The sequence below is a fragment of the Bos mutus genome, chromosome 26 (genome assembly GCF_027580195.1).
Source record: "Bos mutus isolate GX-2022 chromosome 26, NWIPB_WYAK_1.1, whole genome shotgun sequence".
Classification (NCBI taxonomy): domain Eukaryota; kingdom Metazoa; phylum Chordata; class Mammalia; order Artiodactyla; family Bovidae; genus Bos; species Bos mutus.
In genome coordinates this window covers 21207048-21231237 of record NC_091642.1, presented here as the reverse complement: position 1 = coordinate 21231237, position 24190 = coordinate 21207048, and the positions used below count along the sequence as shown (strand labels likewise).

The window sequence follows — 24190 nt, the reverse complement described above, 5'->3', positions numbered from 1 at the left end:
ATAAAAGGATTTCCATGTGGTATTTATTTCCTTGTCTTTGTTTATCATGGGAAATACTTTTGATAGTCTTTGAGAACACTATGTAAACACCATTTGTGGAGGCCACATAATGAGAGCTTTGAAGCCATTTGAAATGAGAATTTTTAAATTATAGAAGAACATAATTTTAGTCTTTAGTCAGTCATATATTTTGATAAAGCAACTGATTTTCCTTTACTCTCATTTTGATTAATTAGGGGCAATTTAGGATTCTCTTTGAGGAACTTTAAGGAACTTTTCCTTTTATGTAATAAAAGAGACTGGAGAGTAAAATGTGGTAAGTTTGCCTTGGTATTAGAAGAAGTAAATTTTTAGGTTTTTAATTTTGATCACCGTAATCCTATGTCTTCTATGTGAATAACAGAACAAGTGGTCTTCACAAAAACTCTAGATACTGTCATTAATACTTAGTCTGTTGGATTGATTTTTATAGTCTTTGTTGGTAACAGTAAATGCATGTAAGTTACAATTTAAAATGTAGATTTCTAGGCCTGGCTCTAAAGGTTTGGTGTACTTCATTTTATCATTTTAACATGTTACCCACTCAGTTGTCCTTTGGAAGGCAGGTTATATTCCTGTAATTAGCGCTATATGTCAAAAAGAAGTTTTTGAATTTCATTTTTCTATAGAATCATTGTTTATTGGGCAAGGGGGGAGGGTGTTTACCTAAAGCTTAGTCTGTATTTTAGTGGAATTTACCAAACACTGTATTTAGTCCACTGTTTAAAAAAACAGAATGATTTATTTGTATAAAATTTAAACACTTTTTAAAAACTTTCATTCTGTATTGAAATATGGCCAATTAACAATGTTGTGATAATTTCAGGTGGACAGCTAAAGGACAGCCATACATATGCGTGTGGTTTAAAAGAGTTACATGGTGGTTATCTAACATTGTAAGAATATAGTGCCCCAGGTATGGTGTATAGGTGCAATTTTCTTAATAAATCCTGCCTTATTTATTTACTTTTAACAAAAAAAAAAATGGATGATGGAATGTGAGCTATGTGAGAGAAGAGACTGAAATTTTAGAGTACTTATATTTCCAGTGTAGGTACTCAATAAATACTAAGTAAATGAATGACTGGATACTTTGAGCATGATTATGTAGACCTGAAGGTACTGTTTAAACCAAATGTTGACATAATTTTGAGAAGACTTTTAGAAAAACTTAGGCTTAATTGATTGCTTTGTATGAAATGGATCTAGGGATGTTTAGTAGCTTTATTCTCATTGTCAGTTTATTTGTAACATATACTCGTTGGAGACAAAATTATGTGTGTTTTTTTTTAACATTTTAAGACCCATATTATCAGAAATAGCTGAGAAACATGTTTCTTTTATTCTTTTAACGAACATTTTAAATATCAGTAGGAATTTAATATTTATTAAGTATTGTTATGTGCTTCATATTGTTGACCATTTTACAAATGTGAAAAATAACTTGGATGTTAATGGTAAAGTGTAACAAGTGTAAGGCAACTGTCCTGTAAAATGAAGATCTCTTATTCTACAGGAGTCCACAGGAAGACTTGAACATGCATGGTCATGGCATTAATTCATAGTCAGCAAAAGTTGGAAACAGTTGAAATGTCCCTCAGCTAGTGAGTGGATAAACAAAATATAGTACATGATACAGTGGAATACTACCCAGTAATAAAAAAAAAAAAAAGTGTTCATACATATAACAAAATAGATGAAACACAAAAAAAGTATGTGAACAAAGTCAGATATATAAGTACATATTTGCATTACTCCATTATATGAAGTTTGCATTTGTAAGGCAGAACTATAGAGACAGGAAGCAGATTAGTGGTAGATGAAGGGTGGGAATTGTCTGCAAATGGACATTAGGGCATTTTGGGGGTGATAAAAGTGTTCTAAAAGTGGACTGTGGTAATGGTTACACAAATATGTAAGTTTACAAAAACTCATTGGATTTTTTACAAAAACACTTTAAAATGCATGAATTTTATAATATGTATCGGTAAAACTTGAAAAAAAGATTCAGTTCAGTTCAGTCGCTCAGTTGTGTCCGACTTTTTGCGACCCCATGAATCACAGCACGCCAGGCATCCCTGTCCATCACCAACTCCCGGAGTTCACTCAAACTCATGTCCATCGAGTTGGTGATGCCATCTAGCCATCTCATCCTCTGTCATCCCCTTTTCCTCCTGCCCCCAATCCGTCCCAGCATCAGGGTCTTTTCCAGTGAGTCAACTCTTCACATGAGGTGGCCAAAGTATTGGAGTTTCAGCTTCAGCATCAATCCTTCCAATGAACACCCAGGACTGATCTCCTTTAGGATGGACTGGTTGGATCTCCTTACAGTCCAAGGGACTCTCAAGAGTCTTCTCCAACACCACAGTTCAAAAGCATCAGTTCTTCGGTGCTCAGCTTTCTTCACAGTCCAACTCTCACATCCATACATGACCAAAGGAAAAACCATAGCCTTGACTAGAAGGACCTTTGTTGGCAAAGTAATGTCTCTGCTTTTGAATATGCTATCTAGGTTGGTTATAACTTTCCTTCCAAGGAGTAAGCATCTTTTAATTTCATGCTGCAGTCACCATCTGCAGTGATTTTGGAACCCCAAAAAATAAAGTCTGACACTGTTTCCCCATCTATTTCCCAAGAAGTGATGGGACCAGATGCCATGATCTTAGTTTTCTGAATGTTGAGCTTTAAGCCAACTTTTTCTCTCTCCTCTTTACCTGTCCTATTTATTGCAGTAAAATAGTGAAGGATCTTGAACATATGATAGATGCTAAGAAGAACTAACGATGGAATGGATGAATGAATATTAAGCAATGATTCCTTTTTTATTTCTTCCAGTTTTATTGAGATATGATTGACATACAGCACTATATAGATTTAAGGTGTACAACTTAATAATCTGACTTATATACATCATGAAGTAATTATCACAGTAAATTTAGGGAACATTCATCTCATATAGATACAAAATGAAACAGAAAAGAATTTTTGTTTTCTTGTGGTGAGAACTCTTAGAATTTACTGTCTTAACAACTTTCATGTATGTTGTACGTTACCTCCCTGATACTTACCTTCTAACTGGAAATTTATACCTTTGACTGCCTTCATCCAATTATCCCTCCCCTCACCCCTGGCCTCTGGTAACCACAAATATGATCTCCTTTTCTATGAGCTTGATTTTTTTTTGAATTATAATTGACTAACAATACTGTATTAGTTCCTAGTGTACAAAATAGTGATTTATTATTTCCGTGCATTACAAAGAGCTCCCCGGTTTGCACAGTGGTAAAGAATCCCCCTGTTAATGAAGGAGATGCAGGAGTTCAATCCTTGGGTCAGGAAGATCCTCTAGGGTAGGAAATGGCAGCCCACTCCAGTATTCTTGCCTGGAAAATTCCATGGACGGAGAAGCCTGGCAGGCTACAGTCCATGGGGTCACAAAGAGTTGGATGCGACTGAGCACACAGGCACGCATACATTACAAAATGATCTCCGCAGCAGTGATTCCTTTAAAACTTGAAATAAACCAGTAAGGAGTGGGGAGTGTCACCTCCACTCTCCTACTACAACCAGAGCAAGAATTCAGCTCTCCTGCCAACCTCTCCTCCCTTACTCCCTTTGAGAATCACTTTTTTATGTGATATATTTCCTTTAGACAGTAAGGTTCTTTGAAATAGCTACACGTATTACATCTATGTTTGCTTCTAGTACTATAGCAAAGAATGGAGTATATTAACAATGGAAATTAGAATCTATGGGCTTTCTGTTATGAGTAGTGCTATTAATTATGGTACCACTTGGCTTTTTTTCCTTCAACAAGTGTCTATCAAATGTTCATTTCATGCCTGAGTCCTTCCTAAAATACTGAACTACAATTTGGAAGTCAAATGATTTAGGAAATCACTGATATTTTTTCCATTTTTAAGGATTTTTAGAATGTTGAAGCAGTCTAGATGATTAGTGTTTTGTCTTTTTAAGTGTCTTGTTTGAACTTTTGAAAATACATTTAAGAGCATTATTTTTAATCGTCACAATCCTCTGTGGTTTCCGTTATTGCTTTTTTTAACCTAAGAAATGATTATTTCACAAATATTGTATAACTTTAGTATATATTAGATGCATCTTAATTTCTGGCACTAAGAATAGAGAGCTGTTATCTTTTATTTTACATTTAATATTAAAAAAGTATATGTATGTAGTTATAAAAGTTAATACTAATTGGATTATAAAGAAAAATAACATTCCTCTGCCTCATCTCTCCTCATCCAATTTTTGCTTCCTAGAGGCTGCCATTTCCAATAATTTAACAGTTTCTTCTTCTGTTTGCTTTCATATTTCTAAGTTATAAACTTATCCTGCTTGTTATCTGTTGACTTCCTGTTGTGAAGATTAAGATTTGACTGTTTGTACTCTTGACTGACAGCAGATTAATCATATGCCAGAAATAAAACAAAAAAATTAAGTAGATGAAAAGTCCAGATAGTCTCCAAATCACTTATGTTTTAAAAATATGCATTTTCTAGTAATTTTTATTATTAGTTTTTGGAATAAGGAAATGATGTCTTAGTCTCATTCTTGAGTACTTTGCGGTAGATTAGAGTATTGCGCCAATTGCAGGATGAGATTTATAACTTTAAAAAAATGTTTTGTTGCAGTGTAATTTCTATACAATAAAATTCCTCAATATTTAGGTTATGATTCAGTGACTTGACGTGTATAAAGTCGTAAATCCCCAAGACAATTATGATACAGAACTTTTTTTTATCACCTCAAGCATAATTATCTCATGCTCCTATCGTCAGTTTCCTATCTCCACTTTTCTTTTCTGTCACTATAGTTTTTCCATTTCTAGAATTTCATATGAGTGGAATCATACATACACTATTTTGTGTCTGACTTGTTTCACTTGGTGTAATATTGTCTGAAATTCATTCATGTTGTCCTGTGACTCAATAGTTAAGTCCTTTATATTGCTGAGTCCATTGTATGAATCTACCATAGTTTAATCATTTACCAGTTGATAGACATTAGGTTGTGTATAGTTTTTAGCTATCATAAGAAAAGATGCTGTGTACATTTATGAACAGATCTTTCTGTGGAAATGAGTTTTCATTTTTCTTAGCTACCTATAATTCTGGGTCTCATAGTAACTGTGTATGTAACTTTATAAAGAAACTACCAAACTATTCTCCAAAGTGGCTGGACCATGTTCCATTCTAACTAGCAGTGTAGGGTGCTTCCAGTAACTCCAAATCCTGGATAGCACTTGGTATTGTCAGTCTTTTAAATTTTAGCATTCTAGTGGGTGTGTCATAGTATCTCACCATTTTACTTTGCACTTTCCTAGTAATTTTGAACATTTTGTTATGTGTTTATTTGCCACTGATATATCTTCTTTGGTGAGGTATCTTTTTATATCTTCTGCTTTTTATTTTATTGAGTTGTTTGTTTTCTTATTAAGTTGTAAGATTTCTTTGTAAATTCTGGATACAAGTTCTCTATTACATATGTGGTTTGCAGATGTCTTGTCCTCAGTGGTTTGCCTTTATCATTTTCTTAATAGTGTCTTTTGAAAAACAAAAGTTGTATTTTTTGATGAAGTTCAGTTTACATGTTTATCTTCTAAAGTACATGCTTGTTATGTCCTAAGAAATCTTTGCATAATTCAACATCATAAAATTTTTCTCTTAATGTTTTTATTCTAGCAGTTTTATAATATTAGTATTACATTTAGATCTAAGATTAATTTAGAGTTAAATTTTTATAGAAGGTGTAAGGTAAGAGTTGAAGTTCATTTTTTTGGCAAATGGCCATCCAGTTGTTTCGGTATCATTTATTGGAAAGGCATTTCTACATTTAATTGCCTCGGCATCTTCATAAAAAATGAATTGACCACATATATGTGAATCTATTTCTGGACTCTCTCTTCTGTCCCATTGATCTAAATATTTATATTTACTACAATGCCACACTATCTTAATTGCTGTAGTCTTTCTAATAAGTCATGAAATAAGGTAGTGTAAGTCTTCCAAATTGGTTCTCCTTTTTCAAAAGTTCCTTTTACTGTTGTAGGTCTTTTCCGTTTTCACATATATTATCAGATCTGCTTTTCAGTTTCTACAACAAAGCCTACTGGAGTTTTGATTGAGATTGCATTGAATCGATAGATTAATTTGGGGGGACTTGACACATCTGAACAACATTGACTGTTTTGTGTGTGGACATGGTATATCTCCCCATTTATTCAGTTATTTAGGGTGTTTTTTTTTTAATTCAACAGTATTTTGTAGTTTTTTATAGTATGGGTAATGCACATATTTTGTTGAGTTAATATTTGTTACAGTAGTTAATATTCTTTGATGCTGTTGTAAATAGCAATTGAATTTAGTATATGGCCTTTATAAACTAACTTTCCTGAACTCACTTCTTATTTCTAGTAATTTGCATATTCCTTAGAATTTTCTAAATATGCACTATATAATGTTGTTTACTCCAGTATTCTTCCATGGAGACTCCCATGGATAGAAGAGCCTGGAGGGCTACAGTCCATAGGGTCACAAAGAGTTGTACATGACTGAAGTGACAGCACAGCACAATAAAGCTATTTTTACTTCTTCCTTGCCATTCTGTATGACATTTATTTTTCTTGCCTTATTTCATTGGCTAGGACTTCTAGTATTGAATAGAAGCTGATGAGAGGGAACATCCTTGCCTTGCTTCTGATAATGGGAAAACATGTATTCTTCCACCACTGAGTATAACTGTAGTTTTTTTTGTAGGTGCCTTTTAACAAGTTGAGGAAATTCCTTTCTTTCCTAATTTGCTGAAAGTTTTTATCATGAATGGATGTATGAATTTTGTCAAATGCTTTTTCTTCATCTATTAAGATTATACTATGGGTTTTCTTTTTTATTCTGTTAATATGGTTAATTACATTGAGTTTTTTGAATCTTAAACTTCTTGCAGTCCTAGAATAAACCCTACTTGATCATGGTGTATTTTGCAATACTGCTGCTAACCATCTCTAATTAGCAGACTCCACAAGTTTAAGGATGCAGTCCCCAACATGAGTGACCTCACTACAGATCCAGACATGAGTTCAAGAGTTCCCAGCCACCCAAACTTCTGACCAATTGGCTTCAAATTTATGGGTTCCCACAGTCCCCTCAGGTTCAGTAGTTTACTAGAACTACTCATGAAAGTACTATACTTACAATTTCAAGTTTTATTATAAATAATATGAATCAGGACCAGCCAAATGAAGAAATGCATAGGGTGAGGTCTGAGAGAGTCCTGGGCATGAAACTTTTGTGTCCTCTTCCTAGAGAATCAGAATGCCCTACCCTTCTGGCAGATTGATGTATTCCTCAACCAGTAAGCTCATCTAAACCTTGGATTCTAGGGGTTTGTTTTTGTTTTTTTTTCCCATATTGTTATGTAGTCACAATTGATTGAATCCTTGACCATGTGATTGAACTCTATCTCTCTGACCCTCTTCTCCCCAGAGGTTGGCTGCTCTCAGTTGCTTAAAGCCCAAATCCTCTAATTACACGATTGATCTTTCTGGCATAACTAACGCCTGATTTAAAGTCATTTCCTTAGCACAAACTCAGTTGTGGTCCAAGGGCTCTAACTGAGGAAATTCCTATAACTGAGGAAATTTCAAAGGTTCAGAAGCTCTGTCCTTGGAAGTTGAGACAAAGACCAGGCAAGCTTTTTTTTTTTTAATTGTAAAACTGATAGTTTCTATAAATGTGCTAGTATTTTGTTAAGAATTTTTGTGTCTGTGTTCACAAGGGAATGGTAATCTGTGGTTTTGTTTTTCAGTGTAATTTGTCAGGTTTTGATATCAGGATAATATAATCCCCAAGATGATTTGGGAGATGTTACCATTTCCTTTATCTTTTGAAATACTTCCTATAGAATTAGTATGATTTATTCCATAAATGCTTGGTAAAATTTGCCAATGAATACTTCTGGGCTTGGAGGGTTGTTTTTTGTGGGCAGGTTTTTTATTATAAATTCAATTTCTTTAATAGATGCAAGACTCTTCATGGTTTCTGTTTCTTCTTGAGTTAGTTTTGATAATTTTTATATTTCAAGAAATTGGTCTATTTCATCTCAAGGTGGAATTGATTAGCATAAGCTGTTCATAATAGTATTTTATTATCCTCTCTTGTGTGTTGGCTCTGTAGTGATGTGTTCTCTTTCATCCCTGAGAATTGGTTTGTTTGGGGATTTTTTTGTATTGGTAATTTTTGCCTTTTTTCTTCATCAATCTTTGAAGAGGTTCATCAGTTTTACTGTGTTTTTTTTTAAAAAAAATCAACTCCTGGTTTTATTGATACTCTCTCGTTTCCTGTCTTCTATTTTGTTAATTCCTGTTCTTGGCTTTCTTATTTCTTCCTCTACTTGAGAGTTTTTCAGCCCCAGTGCTATTGACATTATAGACCAAATAATTCTGTTCTGAGCATCACTGGATGTTTAGCAGCATCCCTGGCCTCTCCTCGCAGAATACAGTAGTATCTCCCCAGTATGATAACCAAAAATATCTCTGTACATGCATGCGTGCTAAGTCGCTTCAGTTGTGTCTGACTCTCTGCGACACTATGGACTGTAGCCTACTAGGCTCCTCTGTCCATGGGATTCTCCAGGCAAGAATACTGGCGTGGATTTCCGTGCTTTCCTCCAGGGGATCTTCCCAACCTGGGGACTGAACCTGGATCTCCTGCAACTCCTGCATTGCACACTGAATCTTTACCACTGAGCCACCAGGGAAACCTAAAAATATCTCCAGACATGACCAGATGTCTTCTGGTGGGAAAAACAGCCCCCAGCCGAGATCCATTGCTCCCCTTCTGTAGGCTTAGTTTGGTTCTTTTCCACCTTCTAAAGGTGGGAGAATTGATTTTGTAGTCCACCCCTACCTCCTACCCCAAAGGATTTAAAGCTAGAAACATTTTTTCCTAAACACTGCTTTAGCTGCACTCTGCAAATTTTGAAATGTTGTATTTCTTTATCATCCAACTGAAGATAATTTGTTTTCTTTGTGATTTTTTTTTAACCTGCAACTTCTTATTTCCTTCCTGTATTTCACTGAGTTTAATTTGCTCTTCTTTTTGTAGCTTCTTAAGGTTGAAGCTAGACCATTGATTTTTAGCCTTTTTTTTTTAACTAATAGAAGAATTTAATGCTAAATATTTAAAAGTACTGTTTTAGATACATCCAACAAATTTTAGTATGTTCTGTTTTCATTATTCAGTTCAGAATATCTTCTAATTTCTCTATCATTTGTTCTTTGATTTGTCGCTTATTTTCTAAGTACTGCTATTTTTCTAGTTATCTTATTGTTACTGATTTCTACTTGGAGAACTTACTCTGTATGATTTTAGTACTTACAACTGATTTTTACTCAATTTGATTCATGTGTTACTTTTTAATTTTTTTCATCTTTTTTGAAAATGTACATACAGAAGAGTATATAAATCCTAAGTGTATAGCTTGATACATTTTCACAAAGGTTGAGAAATAAGATATTATAGACTCACTGTCAGCCCTACCCCAGGTAACCACCATTCTTTTTTTGATACCATTAGTTTTGCTGGTTTTTTACTTTACTTGAATGGAGTTAGGCAGTATGTATCTTTGTGTCTGCCTTGTTTCATTCAGCATTGTGTTGAAATCATGAAAATTCATCCATGTTATTGCATGAGAGTTGTTCATTATCAGTGCTCTATAGTATTATATGAATGTTCCACAATTTATTCATCCATTCTGTTAGGTTGGTGCAAAAGTAATTGCAGTTTTGCATTGTTGAAATTTGCCATTTGATATTGGAATACATTCTTAAATAAATGTCATTATGTTATGCATCATTTTAATGTGCATTTCTGACTTCTTATATTTTGCTAATGACATTGCTGTTTATTTTATATTTATTTTAGACTATGGAAATTATGTTAGGCAAAAAGCAAATTTGAGTGATTTTCTTATTTGAGTTCAAAATGGGTTGTAAAGTAGAGGAGACAACTCACAATATCAACAACACGTTTGGCACAGGAACTGCTAATGAACATCAAGTTCAGTGGTGGTTCAAGAAGTTTTGCAAAGGCAAAGAGAGCCTTGAAGATGAGGAGTGCAGTGGCTGGCCATCAAAAGTAGAAATGACCAATTGAGAGCCATCGTTGAAGCTGATCCTCTTACAGCTGCATGAGAAGTTGCCAAATAACTCAGCATCAATCATTCTACCGTCATTTGGCATTTGAAGCAAATTGGAAAGGTGGAAAAGCTCGATAAGTGGGTGTCTCATTAGCTGACTGCAAACCAAGAAAATTGTCATTTTGAAGTGTTGTCGTCTCTTACTCTACACACAACAGTGAAGCATTTCTCAGCCAGATTGTGATGTGCAAAGAAAAGTGGATTTTATATGACAACTATCAAAGACCAACTTAGTGGCTGGACTGAGAAGCAGCTCTGAAGCACTTCCAAAAGCCAAACTTACACTAAAAAATGGTCATGGTCACTGTTTTGTGGTCTGCTGGCAGTCTGATCCACTGCAGCTTTCTGAATCCCTGCAAAACCACTACATCTGATATATTTGCTCAGCAAATGGATGGGATGCACTGGACACTAAAACGCCCCCGCCTGGCATTGGTCAGCTGAAAGGGCCCGATTCTTCTCCACCACAAGGCCGCCTGCAAGTTGCACAGCCAACGCTCCAAACATTGAACGAACTGAGCTACGAAGTTTTGCCTCATCCACCTTACTCACCTGACCTCTCGCCAATCAACTACCACTTCTTCAAGCATCTCGACAACTTCTTGCAGGAAAACTGCTTTCATAACCAGAAGGATGCAGAAAATGCTTTTCAAGAGTTTGTCAAATCCTGAGGCATGATTTTGATGCTACAGGAATAAACAAATTTATTTCTCATTGGCAAAAATGTATTGATGGTATTGGTTCCTATTTTGATTAATAAAGATGTGTTTGAGCCTAGTTATATGATTTAAAATTTATGGTCAGAAACCGTAATTACATTTGTACCAACCTAATACTGTTGATGGACATTTGAGTTTCCAGTTTTTGGCTAGTATGAAAAGAATGAGTATTCTCTTGTGTCCTTTAACAAACATATGTGTATATATATTAGATTGGTATATGCTTGCAAGGGGGAATGCTGAGTCATAAGATATGCTGATATTCAACTTTGATATGTAAGTTATTAATTGTAGTTATTGCTCTGCATCCTTTTTAGGCACTTTTTTATGGTGTTAGTTATTGTGTTTGTTATTGTTAAGAAAGAAATAATACATTTCTTATGAGGCATTTTCCCTATCTACAGTATTAAAGTTTTACTGTCTTTAATGTTTTTTTAAGAATATTTAAAACATTTTTTTTGAGGATAGAAACAAATGTATAAAACTACTTCTTTGAAATAATTACTTTATTGGCAGTAAGCATGATTTTCTTCTATTATAGTGTTCTTCAAACTTTATTGACCACTTATGTACCACTAGCTGCAAAAAATATACCTAATATATTTGTATGTATTCGTAATTTTATACATGTATGGCTGTACTAATATTTTATAAATACCAGAGTATTAAGGTTACATATAAAAGTGAAGAAGAAGAATAAACAGAAGTTTTACTATTCAGCTAGTTCTTTTTCAACCCCCTTCAGGTATATACTTCAGAGACCTCTGCTCTAACAGAGCTGAAGTATAAGCTTTAGGATACAGTTAGAAAATACTCACTTAGCTTCATAGAATGTGTTTTTTTTTTCATTGTGTGGAGGACACTATCCCTTAGGCACTTCAGGATTGGAAAGTAAGTGAAATGAGAATGTTAAATTAGGGGCTGGCTCATTAATCCAACAAAGATAGAGGTCTTTTCTTTTGTTGAAAGAGAATATTAATTCTGGGAATGGGGTCTTTTATTTTCCTTCTGTGGTGGTACTAGTCTTGAGCCAAACAGTACCATTTTGTGCAATTTCAATTCTATGCTTCATTTCGTTGACTGCCACCACACTGCACCCTAAAGAATTAAAAGTTTATGTATTAGAGCAATGTTGTAGTCAATGAAAAATCACAGATCTGGTTGAGATAATGACTCCCATTCAAATAGGGAATGTGTTACCATGTCTCTTAGAGGGATGTTATTTGTGAAAAAGATTATCTGTGATTTGATGATAAATAATAGAAATGTCTTTATTCCTGTCCTTGGAAGTTGTTAAGCATTCAGAGGAAGGGTGTCTGAAAGGAAGACAGTTCATAGGGTTTACTTTCAGAGGTGCATTTTTGTTAGGAGAAGAAAAGTGTGCTAACCAGATGGATTATTCAGAACATTCCAGCTTTATAGGGAATTTAGCATAATGGACTATTTTAATGGCATATTATTGGAAAGGCTTGGTTGGACACATAGGCTCAGGGAAGCAACCCCAGGAAGGTTGCTTCTGCGTGTGCTGGGATGTGACGTGTTCAGCTACTCTGTTTGCCAGCACTGTTTGGATCATTATTTTTTCCATGTATGTATTAGACGTCTTCCTCTCTATCATGCTTTCAGTCTTCTAGAGTCCTCACATCAACTAAATGATCAAAACACTTATATTTTCCTTTAGTTTCTTTTTTAGTTGTTATTGTTGTTTGTTTGTTTCCAGGCTAGTTCCAAGTGTTACTGAGAACTCTCAATCTGTTGCCCCATGTAATATGTTTAACATTGTTTTAGGTAGTATATTTTCAGTCTTGTTAAAAATAATAAAACTATTTGCAGTGGCTAGCATTTACTGAATACTTACTATATGCTGATGCTTTTACATTACTCTCTAATTTTCAGAGTAACCCACCCAGTCAAGGCATGTGATGTTACTCCAATTTTACAAATGAGAAAACTGTTAACTAGAAAAGTTAAATAATTTGTTCAAAGTTCTACAGCTAATGTGAGTGATAGGGCTAATATTTAAATTCCGAACTTTTTTTCCATTTTTATTCTGTGATTTTTGCTTTGGACTTCACAACTCAGCTTGTTTTGCTTCTGCTATATCCTTTTCACACTTGAAATGTCTTCTCCCTACCAGGTCTAGTTTCTGGTAGTAGCAAAAGCCCCAGACCAAGTGCTCCCTTTCCTAAAGCCCCATTTTCTGAGAGCCCCATTTGTAACTAAACACTGCCTTCTTTAGACTCTCAGAATAGTTTGTACCTTTCTTCGTGTATTTATTTTGCCTAATTTATTTTACGTAATTATTCCTGTATATGTCTTAATCTACCAGCTAGAGACTGTCTGTGATTCCTTGCAGCCTAAGATAGTTTTGAACATTGAAAACTTGCAGTATTTGTTGACCTGATATTAGAGGCAAAAATGTCATCAAAATAGGAGTAAACACTACTGATGGATTTTTTTAAAGTTGAGGGAACATGGCAATATGATAAAGATTAGTATATATGTGATCATTTTTGCCTCTTGGTATTTGGAAATCTTGTTAAATTTTACTAGTGATATAACTAGATATGGCATGTGTTTTCTGGTTTCGTGAAAAAGTTCTTATTCTTAGCTATCATTTAATATTTTTTAGGAAGAAGATAAATAATAAAAATCTGAGAGAGGTGGGAAGAACCTGCTGTTTTAATTTTGTTCACAGCAGTGGTTCAGATAAAGTTCTTTTGGTGCTAGCTTTGATAATAGGTTCAATATAATACTGGAATTCAGCAGTTGGTTATCTTTGGGTATGTGTCTTTTGCATTTAACTCCATATGTGGGATGCCATGCTGTTTGGAATAAGTATATGGTAAATACCTCTCTCTAAATACATTGTTTCATTTATTACTTTAGCATTTCATTGTTTTTGTTTTACTTGTTCTGAGTTTTCTTTTCAGTAAAAGGCAATTAAACCAAAATTTACTCACCAAGTGGGGATGTCTTATTTTGGAGAAATTTTATTATTGATCACCCTTTCAAATTTTGAACAATGTTTTTTTTTAATCTCTTTAAAACATACCTATTACCTCTTCTAACTTATTTAGTTTGACATTTCATTCAAACAAGAAAGAACTTAAACCTGTTTATAAATACTTATGTGTGGTAGAGATTTGGATGTAATTTATTTATTGAGTTTTGAGGTCTGAGTTTGTGTTATACTAAGAAGTCTGTTTTTATAGCTTCTTCTGAATCGTACATATCCTTGCCATTAATTTGGCTGAACTCTTAAAGCATCCTGAAATTTTTTAAAATTTCTCTCTTTTGAGAGGGGTGTTTTCTTATTAAGATAATCTGTTGAAAATGAAGATCAGTCGTTTTTATCATGTGTCACTTGGACCTTATGATAATGCTAAGAAAGCAAAAGGTGGACAGTACACAGTAACTCAAAGAAGCCTTTTGGCTCTTGAACTAAGACAGTGAGTAAAATTTCCACAAATTATGAGACTGATACAAATATTGTTGAAGTTTAGGAATTTGATTATTAAATATCCATTAGAATAATAAATCAGATTAAAGTAATCAGTAATGAAATATTCTGAAGGCTTTTGACATTAATCAGAAAACACTAAATGATTGAAGTTTCAGTTTTGATGCTGCTGCTGCTGCGTCGCTTCAGTCGTGTCCGACTCTGTGCGACCCCATAGACAGCAGTCCACCAGGCTCCCCTGTCCCTGGGATTCTCCAGGCAAGAACACTGGAGTGGGTTGCCATTTCCTTCTCCAATGCATCAAAGTAAAAAGTGAAAGTGAAGTCGCTCAGTCATGTCCAACTCACAGCAACCCCATGGACTGCAGCCTACCAGGGTCCTCCATCCATGAGATTTTCCAGGCAAGAGTACTGGAGTGGGTTGCCATTGCCTTCTCTGCAGTTTTGATGATAGGAACTTAAATTTTTCTTTATAAAATTTTGTTATTTTTAATGCTAAATTGTTGTAAAAATGTTTGTTCAGGAGAACTTAGTATGACATTCTAATAGTAGTTAACTTTAGATCGAGTTTATTTTGTTGTTCAGTGTAAACATGTATATTTCTCATTACAATCTTATGAGGCAAATACTGTTATTTTCCTGTTTCATAGATGATAAAGCTGAGCACAGAGAAATGAAGAGATTTTTAAAAGGCAACACAATATTTGATCCAAGGCAGTATGGCCTTAGAGTCCGTACTCTTAGTCTCTTTTCAATATTGCTTGTCACTAAATAGTTAAGAAATTGGGGTTTGAAATAAATCAATTTTTTTTTTAAAAAGGAAGTTGGGGTTTGGAGTAAGAAAGACATGGGCTTAAATCATGGCTGCAACTTAAAACTCTTAGGACAAGATCATGTCTTTTTACCTCTCAGAGTCTCAGCATTCTTGTTTATAAAACAAGGGGTGCTTGGAGGATAAAATGAGATAATGTATGTTAACTGTTGAGCAAACACTCAACTTGTTCAATAGATGGTAAGTAATATTATTATAACAAATAGTTGTAAGTAAAATGGAAAAACTCACAAAGACAACTATTGTTAGCATTTTGAGGTATATCCTCCCAGTCTTTTAAAACTGTGTTTTTTTATTTTAGTAATATATCTTTTCTGTTGATGTTGTTTTTTCCTTGTGTGACATTTTTGGTTTATGTTTCACACACAAAGAGGCTTGAATTTGTCTGTATCGCTTAGCAATAAGGCAAACCTATTTCAGCTTCTGTGCTGGCCAAAACTTTTTCTCTCCCTGTATAAGAGTGGGTAAATGGAGATAGAAGACACGGAAGTACATACACTGTTTTTTTTAAAAAACAAAAGAATGGGATTATGTTTGAATTAAATTTTCTGATAAAATGTCTACAAACCAGTAAAATGTAGGACCCTAGAAGTGGGCAAGAGAACATGTGCTCATATTAATTTTATTAAAAATAACAGTAAGATTCTAATTTCAAAATATTTAGTTGTTAACTGAAAACGCTCTATCTGAAGTCTTAATGAACATAGACTACTACTTCTTGATGGGTGAGATAGCTAAAAGTCTGTCCATATATTGCATTGTTAAATTCACTCAATGAATTTATTTAGCAATACCTAAACTAACCCCCCTTCTTATAGCCTTAGCAACACAACATGGCTAACTCTCTTCTCCCCCCTTTTTTCCCTCCCTTTTAGGTCTACACACAATGAGCTGGAAAAGAATCGGTGAGTCAATGATGAGGTGTAGCTTTCATATATGTAGCTTTCAAAAAGCAAACTCAACACTTGACCTGTGAAAATATAATATTGCATATGTAGTTAAAACTTTTTTACATGTGTAATATATCATAATTAGGATACATGTGTATTATCTCCCAAAAGTAGTAAGTTTATGCTGTCTAAACTGGAAGACATAAACACACTTCAAGTTCATTTGAATTTTGGGTTTATGTTGAGCCTTCTTTATATCTGTCTTTGGAAACAGGTTAATTGTGATAGGCTCATGTCTTAAATATGGTCTTGCTAAAGGATTAGGTTTCTGTAATGTTGCTAATAACTGTTATGGCAAGTTGTAGGACACTGAATTTCTCTTTCTTTGCAGTTTGTTCTTTCATTCATTCATTTATTCATGCATTCAACAAATCTTTATCTAGTACCATCTATATGTCAGTGCCAGGCAGGTATGATGCTTTACATAAGAAAGACAAGAATGTGTAAGGCAGTTTCTGACCTTAAGGAATTTATAGCTTCCTGCGGGAGACAGATAAGTAGTTACAATACTGTGTAGTGTGGTAAATATGGTGATAGAAAAGCAGAGGATCCTGAAAGATCATTTTTGAAGGTCACTTGATTATCTCTTGAAGGAATCTTGGAATGCTTTTTAGAGGATAGTGAGCTTTGTTTATTGAGGAAACTGCTTCCCAGGTGATGCTAGTGATAAAGAGCCTGTCTGCCAATCAGTGCAGGAGATGTAAGAGACATGGGTTTGATCCCTGGGTCAGGGAGATCCCCTGGAGGAGGGCATGGCAACACACTCCAGTATTCTTGCCTGGAGAATTCCTTGGACAGAGCAGCCTGGTATGCTACAGTCCATCGGGCTGCACCAAGTTAGACACAACTGAAGCGACTTAGAAGCACACACACGTGTGAGAAGTTCAATATGAATATAAAAGACTGTAGCACAAGGTAAGCCAAGCCAGATGTGGACAGTTACACTGAAGAGTTTGGACTTTTTCTGGGAACAATAGAAGTAGTTGTATGATTTTAAGGTGAATTGAAATATGATCAGATTTGTGTTTTGGAAGAATCACTTTGGCTACCATGTAAAGAATTGGTTGATTGGCAGAAGAGATCTCAGAGACAGGAAAACTCTTTTGGAGGCCACAGGAAGCCTCCACTGTAAGAGATAGTGGTAGCAATTGGAAATAGAATATAGAAATAGTATAGAATATAATAGAAACTGGTGATGAGTTGACTATAGAAGCTTAAGTTTTAGATGGTAAGTGTTCTTGCCTAGAGAATCCCAGGGACCGGGGAGCCAGGTGGGCTGCCACCTATGGGGTCGCACAGAGTTGGACACGACTGAAGTGACTTAGCAGCAGCAACTATTTACCAAGAAAAGGAGTATAGTAAGAGGACAAGTTTGGGAGAGATGATGAGCAATGTACAAGTGAAATATTCTCTTTTGGATACAGAAGTTAAATTAATAAGCAATAAACTGGAATTATTTACATCAACTGTTTTTTAAATTATGTTAGTTTCAGATGTATAGCACTATATTTTGAAGCATTATGCACTAAAAAGTGATCACCATATAGTTGACCCCCTTCATCCATTTCACCCTGTGCTACAACCTCCTTCCCCTCTGGTAACCAGATCAGAGAACTAATCTGTTCTCTTTATCTATAAGTTTGTTTTTGTTTTATTTTGTTCTTTTAGATTCCACATGAGTGAAATCATAGGTATTTGTCTTTCTCTGGCTTATTTCACTTGGCATAATACCTTCAAGGTTCATTACTATTGTCACGGATGGCAGATTTCATTCTTTTTTATGATTGAGTAGTTTTCCATCATGTGCACACGTGTGCGCGCTCACATGTGTGTGTGTGTGTATATATACACACACACACTGTGCTGTGCTTAGTCACTTAGTTGTGTCTGACTCTTTGTGACCCCTTGGACTGTAGCCTGCTAGGCTCCTCTGTCCATGGGGATTCTCCAGGCAATAATACTAGAGTGGATTCCCATGCTGTCCTGCAGGGGATCTTCCCAACCCAGGGATCAAACCCAGCTCTCCCACATTGCAGGCAGATTCTTTACTGTCTGAGCCACCACGCACACATAGCATATCATCCATCCATCCATCCGTGGGCACTTAGGTTGCTTCCATGTCTTCGCTATTGTAGGTAATGCTCCAGTGAACATAGGGGTACATATATCTTCTCAAATTAGTGTTTTCCTGTCCTTCAGATGTGTGTGTGTGTTAGTCGCTCAGTCGTGTTTGACTCTTTGCGACCCCACGGACTGTGGCCCGCCAGGTTCTCTGTCTATGGGATTCTCCAGGCAGGAATACTGGAGTGGATTGCCATTCCCTTCTCCAGAGGAACTTCCCAACCCAGGGATCGAACCCTGGTCTCCTGCATCGTAGGCAAGTTCTTTACCATTTGAGCTACAGGGAAGTCCTTTGGATAAATACCCAGAAGTAGAATGGCTAGGTACACCAGCCCTTTGACAAACAAGATCTCTATGACCTTCAACTTTTTGTCCTGCCCTTTTTAAAATAGAAGGGTCCTTACAGATTGACTAACCCAACTGCCTCACTGCAGATGAATTTAAATGTCAAATTCTCTTGAAAAGGCTTAGCATAGTCCTCCAGGCTCATTTCGTGGCTTTTACTACTTTATTTGCACAATGCTCTGTTCATATCTCCTATTATGAAACTTAATCAGGTAGTCTTATAATTATTTGTTTATATGTCTCTTTCTGTCAAATGATTCTGACTGCCTCAAAGGTAGGGATTCTCTTTTGTTTAGTTTGTAACCTTGGTGTCTAGTATTTGACATGTATCAGAAGATGTTAGCTTTAATATTAAGTGAAGGATAAAACTGAAGTATAGTTCAGTGGTCTAGTCAAAGATGTTTTGCTAGTTTGAGGCAAAGCAGTTTGGCAGGAAATGCTTTAAAGAATCTCTTTTCTGCCTTATATTTCTATCATATTAAAAGAAGTATCTGGCTAGCTTAAACATGGCAAAAAGACCAAGAAATGACAGCTTTGAAGATTCTAAAAATAAAACCTTATTTTGACCTTTAGAGCACAGAGTGTATTTTGAGCCATATGTTTTAAATACTGATAAACATGTGGCTTTTATAATTATTTCACCTACTTGAATGTGGTCCTTGGGAGACCCTCATTGGAAATCTAGCAAAAACATTTAAAACTAAAGAGACTCTTTCTTTAAGTAAGCTATTTGGAATGGCGCTTTTAAAATCTTTGCGTAAACTTGGTTTAATGCATTCTGTATATCAATTATGACTTATTGATAACCTTATCACCCATAGCATTTCTTTGCTGTGCCTTGTAAATTGTTTAATCTAGTACTTATTTGTCTGTAGTGCTGGTGTAACAGACATAGCTTTTATCGCCTTAATTGTACATAATCTCTGCTGTGTCCAGTGAAGGCTTTTTGTTTCCATTTTACTTACTTAGGTCTAAGGCTTTCTGGCTGGTTTCCTAGTCTCCCTCTCTTAAGGCATGATTCACTCATCCTTTTCTGTCCTCTTCTGGTAGTCCTAATGTCTTTTTTCCTCAGATTAGGTCTTCTTTCTCCCTTCTCTCCTCTTCTTTTTCCCTCCCTCCTTCTCTTCCTTGAGGTTGAAAGGTAATATAGAATTAATCTTTTTTTCCCCAAGATATATTTGTTTTTAAAAGGGTATTTATCAATATAAATAAATCTCTAATTTAGTGGAATGTGTCAGAGGATGAGTACTAAAGGAAGAATCCAGTTTAATAACCTGTGCTCTATTTCTGAAAAGTGGATCTAACGAAAAAAAGCAAAAGTATTGGTAGACACAGGATGATTTAAAGGTGGAGGAGGGAGGTGTTTTAGCCAAATAGCAAGAAAGTAACACAAGAATATTGTTAATATTTAAGCCTGTATTGTTATTATACTTTTTAAGGCCCTTCCAAGTTCTATTTAATAGCTCTTTTTTCCAAGACGCTGTTTTTATTTGAAATGTTAAAAAAATTTAACCTAGATTTGACATCTTTTAAAATAAATAGAATTTTGGCTTTACCTTTCATTTGCTTTTCAGTGTAATGAGGAGAGTAATTCACTGTCAAAAGAGTGATTCAATTTTGTTTTCATTCTTAAAAAATATTCGTGAAGCAGTTCATATTTTTGAAATTTTGCCATTCTAGGTATAATACTTTCATGTCAAAAGTTTTGGTTTTTTTTGGGGGGGGGCGGGGCTTAGTTCTAAAATCTTGCATATAAAGCTTCTCTGAGTTAAGTGTTTTTTACTGGAGCAATGCAGGGAGAATTAGAGTAGACGATTTTACATTGTTAGTGCATGATGAGTAATTCCAGATGGCTGTCTTAAAGCCCTAACATTGCTGAAGCCCTGGGTCTGGCCTTGAGGAGACAATTGCAATGAATGCTGAGGTTCATACTTCCAGATTTCAGAGGGTCTGGAGCACAGAGTAGTTTACTCTGGCCCACAGTTATCCCAGGATGCCTGCAGCCTTTAGGTAGTTTTAGAGCTGATAAAGAAATTCAGATTCTTTCTTGGATAGGTCCTGGAGGCTTATTTCTGCCTAAAAGCCTGAGCCTGGTCTAGGTGGTATAGAGCATTTGTTACTGTGTATTCGCCTTGTCTCCCTAGACCTGCAGTGGGTCATCACAGACTCAGGAGGTGGAAGTGAAGTACCTGTAGATGCTTTGCCTTCCTCAGGAGCCTATGGGAATCAGCTCCTGGTAAAATTAATTTTACCTTTGAGTCTTTGAGATTTGAGAATTAGGAATTTACATTGCCCCATTGGCTTATCTTAAAAGTTGGGTCCTTTGCCAGAGAAAAAACCATTCAGTGCAGATTTTAGATTACTTCCTTGCTTTTTCATTTTCTTAATTCAAATTACTGAAGATGTTTTTGAAAGAGTCAACAACTTTAATAGAACTTTAATGGTCAAGTACCTTAGTGCTGACAGCAGGAGAGGCCATTCAACCTTAATAACTGTCATTCCGTTGAAACAAAAGGCTTACTCTTATCCCAACTTTGGCAAATCTAAAAGGACCACATGAGGATGCTGGACTTATAATGCCTTCCTAGGCAGAGCAGAAGTACCCGAGTACCTGTGATAGAAGAGAAGCATGCCCAGTGAATGGTAGTAGGTGTCCTCCATATAGAGATTTTCTCATACCTCTGAAGAAAAGGTGAAAATGAGTGTTTGTTGAATACTTATTGTGTTCTCTCACCTTGCAAAACCATTATATAATCCTGTAAGGTAGGAAAGCAGAAAGAATAGATCAAAGTGTTGTTGAAAACTAACCATTTTGACCTCATAACTACAGTTTGAAACAAGATGATGTGAACACAAAACAGTCTTAATCATGATCCTGTCTGGTTGCAGATAGTCTTTCTCTTCAGTAAGGATTAATAAATACTATGTGTGTTTAAAAAAAAATAAATAAATACTATGTGTGGCATCGTGGTAGATAAAGTGACATATAAAATACCCTGTCCTACCATTAAGATTGGGCTTCCCAGGTGGCACTAGTGGTAAAAAAAAAAAAAAAAATTAAAAACCCTCCTGCCAGTGCAGGAGACATAAGAGATGCAGGTTTGATCCCTGGGTTGGGAAAAATCTCCTGGAGGAGGGCGTGGCAACTCACGTCAGCATTCTTGCCTGGAGAATCCCATGGTCAGGGGAAACCTGGTGGGCTACAGTCCATGGGGGTCACACAGACTTGGACATGACTGAAGTGACTTAGCACGCATGCACTTACCATTAAGATTAAGGCCACTGTAGTTTGATATAAGTTTCCTCTTTCAATGTCAGGATTTGGTTAAGTTACCAATGCTGCCTAGAAAGATGCATTTAAAATGTTTTTTAAACTGAAGATTGAAACCTGTTAAGTAGTCTGTGCAGTCATTTTAGTGAGTCATTTGAAAAAGAAATAGAATAGGATAGGAAATACCAAAGAGCATTGTTTGAAGTAAAGGTAAATGTAGATTTGTGAAACTTGTATATTCTGGGTCATGATGTAAAATGCTATGGTTATAGTCAAACAGAACAGCTACTGCCTGGATAGTCAAGGAGAATGTTTCTTGAGCCATGAAGAAAAGAGAGACTTTGAATTTAAGGAAAGATTAAGGAAAGGGATCAGAGCCATGGAAGCAGGAAGTCATAAGCTCTGTCCAGGAAAAACTGAGTAGACCTTATAGAGTGAAAGAGTCGAGTAAGAGCAAATTTGGAAAATGCAATGGTGGCCACAGGACTGCAAAAAGTCAGTTTTCATTCCAGTTCCAAAGAAAGGCAATGCCAAAGAATGTTCAAACTACCTTACAATTGTGTTCATTTCACATGCTATCAAGATTAACATAGTCATAGTATTAAGTTGAATATCAACAACCTCAGATATGCAGATGATACCACTCTAATGGCAGAAAGTGAAGAGGAACTAAAAACCTCCTGATAAGAGTGAAGAGGAGATTCATGAAAAAGCTGGCTTAAAACTCAACATTCAAAAAATGAAGATCATGGCATCTAGCCCCATCACTTCATGGCAAATAGATGGAGAAAAAGTGAAAACAGTGATATACTTTATTTTCTTGGGCTCCAGAATCACTGCAGATGGTGACTGCAGTCATGAATTAAAAGAGACTTGCTCCTTGGAAGAAAACCTGTGACAAACCTAGATAGCATATTAAAAAGCAGAGATATCACTTTGCCGACGAAGGTCTGTATAGTCAAAGTTATCGGTTTTCCAGTAGTCATGTACGGATGTGAAAATTGGACCATAGAGAAGGCTGAGCACTGAAGAACTGATGCTTTTGAATCGTGGTTTTGGAGAAGACTCTTGACAGTCCCTTGGACTCTACGGAGATCAAACCAGTCAATCCTAAAGGAAATCAACCCTGAATATTCATTGGAAGGACTGATGCTGAAGCTGAAGTTCCAAAATTTTGGCCACCTGATGCAAAGAGCGAACTCATTGGAAAAGATCCTGGTTCTGGGAAAGATTGAGGGCAGGAGGAGAAGAAAGTGACAAAGGATGAGGTGGTTGGATGGCATCACTGACTCAATGGACATGAGTTTGAGCAAGCTTCGGGAGATGGTGAAGGACAGGGAAGCCTGGCGTGCTGCAGTCATGGGGTCGCAAAGAGTCAGACACGACTGAGCGACTGAACAACAACAACACAGTCTGTCACATCAGTAGTGGGAAGTGAGGCCAGGCAGGTGCTTTGATATTAGGCTGCAGTGTTACTGAATGTCAAGCAAGGAGTTTGGATTTTATTTTGTTGGTAGTAGTGAGTTTTTGAGGGTTTTGCTCAAAGCATACACATATACATGCACACACATGCATGCATGTACATGTGTGCACACTTACACACACATACACTAGTTATGGAAGCAGGGAGACTAGTTTGGATATTTTTGAAATAGCCCAGGTAGGAGAAGGATATAAGAACCAGTATTCAGTTGATGGAATTGGGAATAGAAAGGGAGAGAGAAGACTAAGAAACAATACAAAGAAAAAAGATTATTATTTTCTGTTAACTGGTTCTGTTCATTCCTCCTTACATTTCATTCTTTACATACCAGCAAGAGTGATCTTCTTAAAGTATGTGTCAGGTCATGCCATTTCTGTTTACAGTCTTCTACTGGCTTCCTGTTGCAACCAGATAAAATCTATGGTGACAAAGTCCTACCACTCCATCCCTCATCTCATATGGTCTAGGATGACAGTTTTCTTTCTTTTCCTCAAATACACTGTGTTGTTTCTTTCCATCTTATTAGAGCTTTTGTACCTGCTGTTTCTTTTACTTATAAAACCCTTGCTCTACTCCTTTATCATTATTTAGTTCCCAGTTTTCAGGTCGTCTTCTTAGAGAATAGTATGTGCCCACCAGTCACTCTATCCCATTTTGCCTTTTATGTCACTCTACATTTATTTATATCTGTATAAATTATTTATTTGTTTGAGTTATTTGACTTCTTTTGCTAGAATATCAGTTTCAGGAAGA

General features: G+C 35.8%; 1 protein-coding gene across 2 annotated transcripts in view; it reads left to right on the top strand.

Annotated features, from left to right (window-relative positions):
* Nucleotides 1-24190, top strand: part of MXI1 (MAX interactor 1, dimerization protein) — a 92626-nt gene that overhangs the window by 28366 nt on the left and 40070 nt on the right. For both annotated transcript variants that reach the window (XM_070363779.1, XM_005894765.3), the window contains exon 3: nt 16143-16172. In XM_070363779.1, coding sequence (XP_070219880.1) covers nt 16143-16172 — 30 coding nt within the window. The remainder of the gene's footprint in view (nt 1-16142; nt 16173-24190) is intronic.